General features: G+C 29.4%; 1 protein-coding gene across 1 annotated transcript; it reads left to right on the forward strand.

The window, feature by feature from the left end:
* Positions 1-1,082: 1,082 nt before the first annotated feature.
* On the forward strand, positions 1,083-1,589 carry Phum_PHUM437560 (uncharacterized protein; the record flags this gene model as incomplete). Its single annotated transcript, XM_002429471.1, has 2 exons — positions 1,083-1,250; positions 1,551-1,589. The coding sequence occupies 2 exons, from the start codon at positions 1,083-1,085 to the stop codon at positions 1,587-1,589; spliced, it is 207 nt and encodes a 68-aa protein (XP_002429516.1).
* Positions 1,590-3,952: the final 2,363 nt, after the last annotated feature.

Genomic DNA, 3,952 nt, shown 5'->3' on the forward strand with positions numbered 1-3,952 from the left:
ACGTCGGGAATTCGAAGAAAGAGAAGAAGAAGAAGGAAAATGAGGGGGGAGGCTCAAAAAGGGAAGGGGAGAGGTGGAAACACAGATTTGTATTTAAAATCTTCACGTGTTTTATATAAAACATTGTTTTTAATCGTAGACAGACGACACACCTCTCCAAAATAACAACAACAACAAAAAAAAATTAATTTGAAAAAATTGTTTTATTTGTTTTTGAGTTTTTTTTTTTTTTTTTTAATATGGTGAGATCGATCGATAAACAGGCTGATTGGAGTGTTGACATCAATGTTTTTTTTTTTTAGGTGTGTGTGAAGTTAAAAATAACAAAAAAAAAATGTGTGTGCATGTGTGTGTGTGTGTGTGTGTCCCGTGCACAAGTTAAAAGTGTGTTTGAGAGAGAGAGAAAGAGAGAAGATGAATTGAAAGGTGAGAATAAGGATGGTGGAATGGAGGTAGGTGGTGGGTGGTGGAGACGAAAGGGAGGACGATAGGGATATATGGAAAATAAAAAAAAATAAAAAAAAGAAGCGTGATTAAAAAACGTTTTTATTTTTGATTTGTTACGTTTTTTTTTTTTTTTTTTTTTTTACAAAAAAAATTAAACGTGTGGGGATTAGAAGGAGAGCGGGGAGGGGGGAGGAGGAGGAAAGGTTTTTATATTTGGATTTTATTTTTTTTGTTAACTTTAAATTTATGGTTTCCACTTTTCATCCAATTTTTTTTTTTTTTTTTCATTTTTTTCCATTTTTCCATTTTTTTTTAGTCATTGTTATCATTATTAAAATTAGACAAAACAAAAAAAATTTTTTTTTTAATGACTCGATTATTCATTTTTTTTTTTTTTTTTAATTTTTAAAAAAGGTTTTTTTTTTTTTAAAAATGAAGGAGTCGCAGTCAAGCGGATAAAACGGGGGAGGGGGGGTTTGACGAAAACGAAATTTTTGGGTTTTATCATTGAGAATGTGATACATAAAAAAAACAAAAGAATTGTGTAAAATATACAGAAAATGTTCAGTCACGTTGCCAATAATTTTTTGTTAATTTATCGATTTTATTAACAATTTTTTTTTTTTTTTTTTGTAATGTTTTCAGTTCCGAGATTGGACGTAGAAAATTTAGAAAGCGGATACCACGGTCTAGTAAAAGAAAATGAAACCATCGTCGAGGTGACGCCAAAAATACGAGGAATCGGAGCTGAAATTTGCGGTTTTCGAATCGTCAACAAGCATCATGGCGATGCTCCTTTTGAGGTATTTAAATTAAATGGTTTTTTTTTCTCAATAACAAGAGCTATCGGAAAGGGAAAGAGAGAGAAAGAGATACTTAAGAGAGAGAGGGAATTAAAAAAAAGAAGAAAAAAAAGGATAAATTAAACAAAAAAAAGCATTTATATATATATAAAATATCAATGTTTTTAACGAGAGGGAGAGAGAGAGAGAGAAAAAAGGAAAATTTCACTTTTCCGAACAGAAACTCTCTTGACGTTTCGTGTTCCAAAATTTCAAAAAAAAAAAAGAAAAGAATTATCTTATGGAAATTATGAGTTCAAGTTGGCGTCCGAAGGTCTCACCTCGTTTAAACGTGATTGATTTAACGTGGAGGAAGAAAGAAAAAAAGGAACTTTTGACACGAAACAATTTTTGCTACCTGAAACATTTTTTTTTTTTTATATTTTTGAAAATGAAAATGATTATGGCGGTGGCGGTGGTGGTGGAAAGAAAGAGGAAGTTTTTTTGCGGTTTCCTTTTACTCTCTCTCTTTCCCTCTCTTTCCCCTCTCTCTCTCTCTCATTCTCTCATTTTTTAATTTTTTTTTTTTTTGTAATTCTTCAAAATATTTTTCAATTTACCAAAATGGCGATCGTTATTCTTACGTGTTAAAAAAAAAAAAACAAACTGACAAGAGTTCACATAGAGTGTGATTATAAAAATATCGGTTGTTCCTTTGTTCGTTTCCTTTGTCTTACAATCATTTGTCCTTTTATTGTTTTTTTTTTTTTTATTTCATGTTTGCGGTTGTTGTTTGTTGTTGTTGTTTCCGAGTTTTTTTGATTATTTTATTTAATTTAATTTTTAATCTTAATTTGTGTTTTCCGACTCCGCGAAATTTTACGTCGTACCTTTTTTTTCGTCTGTTTTGAAAAATTTGATCGGATTTTAAAAAAAGGAAAAAAGGAAAAAAAAGAGGGGAAAAAAAATGTTTTTAAAATTTCTACGGAGTTTTTTTTTTTTTTTTTATTATTCGCCGATCACAAATTTGTCACATCGCATTGACGTTATCTTCTTCTCCTTCTTCTTCTTCTTCTTTCTCTTTTCTCGGGATTTAATTCCTTTTCGTCATTTTCTTCTTCCACGTAAATCGCATTCGTTATTTGATGGGTAATAAAATAATGTGTAAAAGTCAGCGTGGCTCCCAAAAAACGAAAGGATTTGTGCGTGTATAATTGAATCTTAAAACGTTTACTTAACTTATGACGAGGATGTCGCCTGGTATTAAAAGGTATCAAAAGTTTAAAATTTAAATAAAATAGTTTGTACCAGATTTAAACGTTTGGAATAAATTTTTCGATAGAACAAAGAAATCATCATCATTTTCATTATCGTCGTTTTATTCTGTCATCATGGGTGCGTTCTTCTATTATTATTATTGTTATTATAATTATTATTATTATTATTTATCTTTTTTTTTCTTTTCTTTCTTTTATTATAATGCATTTATTGTTTTTTTTTTTTTTTTTTTTTTTGTGACTAAGGTGGTTTGTTTCTTTCTCTCCGTCTCTTTCTCTCTCTGTATCTCGTTTCGTTCTTTGAAACGAAAACAACACCTTTGGAATTTTTTTTTCCTCCTTCTACTTCTTCTTCTTCTTCTTCTTTTATTTAATTCCATCAATCGGATGCTGTATATCATTTTTTTTTTATTATTTTTATTGCCTTTGAAATGACTATGAGGTCAATCCGATGCTTTTTTTTTTATCATTTTTTTATTTTTATTTTTATGTATCTATATATATGTTTGTGTGTGTGTGAGTTTTTCCTTTTCCCTTTCCTTTCTTTTTTGATTTATAAAAAAAAAAAAATGTTTGTTTTCCTTTCACGAAACAGGTTTATTTAATGGGAAACCATTTTTTTTTTTTTTGTTTTTTTCAATTGTATAGAGTTTTGTTATAAATTTCCTTATATTTCGTTTAAAAGAATCAAAATCACCGGTAAAAACAAAACAACAGAACAAAGGTCACGATTTTCTTTATTGTAGAAAAGGAAAATTTTTTAAAAAGAAAAAAGGTTGTTCGTTCGAGTAAGGAAAAGATAATAATGGCGTATGTATGTATGTATGTTTGTGTAAAATATGAGAGTCGTGTCGGAAGAATAAGTAATTTTTTTTTTTTTTTTTTGCTTCTCTTTTATTTTTTTTACTTTTTCAAAGAAGGAAGAAGAGAAGGAGGAGGGAGGAGGGAGGAAAATTCTAGAAAGTTTTTTTTTTTTTTCTTTTTAAATCTATTTTTTTCAACCTTTCTACCTTTCTTACCTTTCGTTTCGTTCCTTTTTTTTTTCTCTCAAAACTTATACTTAATTAATTCGGTTTGGAGAGTTTACGCCAATTTTTTTTTTTTTTTCGTCTTAAATAATTTATCATCATCATCATTATTATTTATTTTGTATGCGCTGGAAGTAAAAATCCCGAAAAAAGGGTCATGACTGTGTGTTTGTATGTGTTTGTTAGGGAATGAATGCGATGTAATAAATGAAGGAAGGATGGAAGGAGGTTTAAACAACAACTACGTGCGTCACACGGCTTATAAATATATATACATATATACTAAGTAAAACGTTCTGGAACGGGATTAGACTCCCTTCCCCTCTCTCCCTTCCCTCCCTCCCCCCTCCGTAAAAAAAAAAATCCATTTATAATGAAAAATGCAAAATTTTGTGAAAATGAAAGACGTGATGTTGCT

The sequence above is a fragment of the Pediculus humanus genome, genomic scaffold (assembly GCF_000006295.1).
Source record: "Pediculus humanus corporis 1103172108207 genomic scaffold, whole genome shotgun sequence".
Taxonomy (NCBI): Eukaryota; Metazoa; Arthropoda; class Insecta; order Psocodea; family Pediculidae; genus Pediculus; species Pediculus humanus.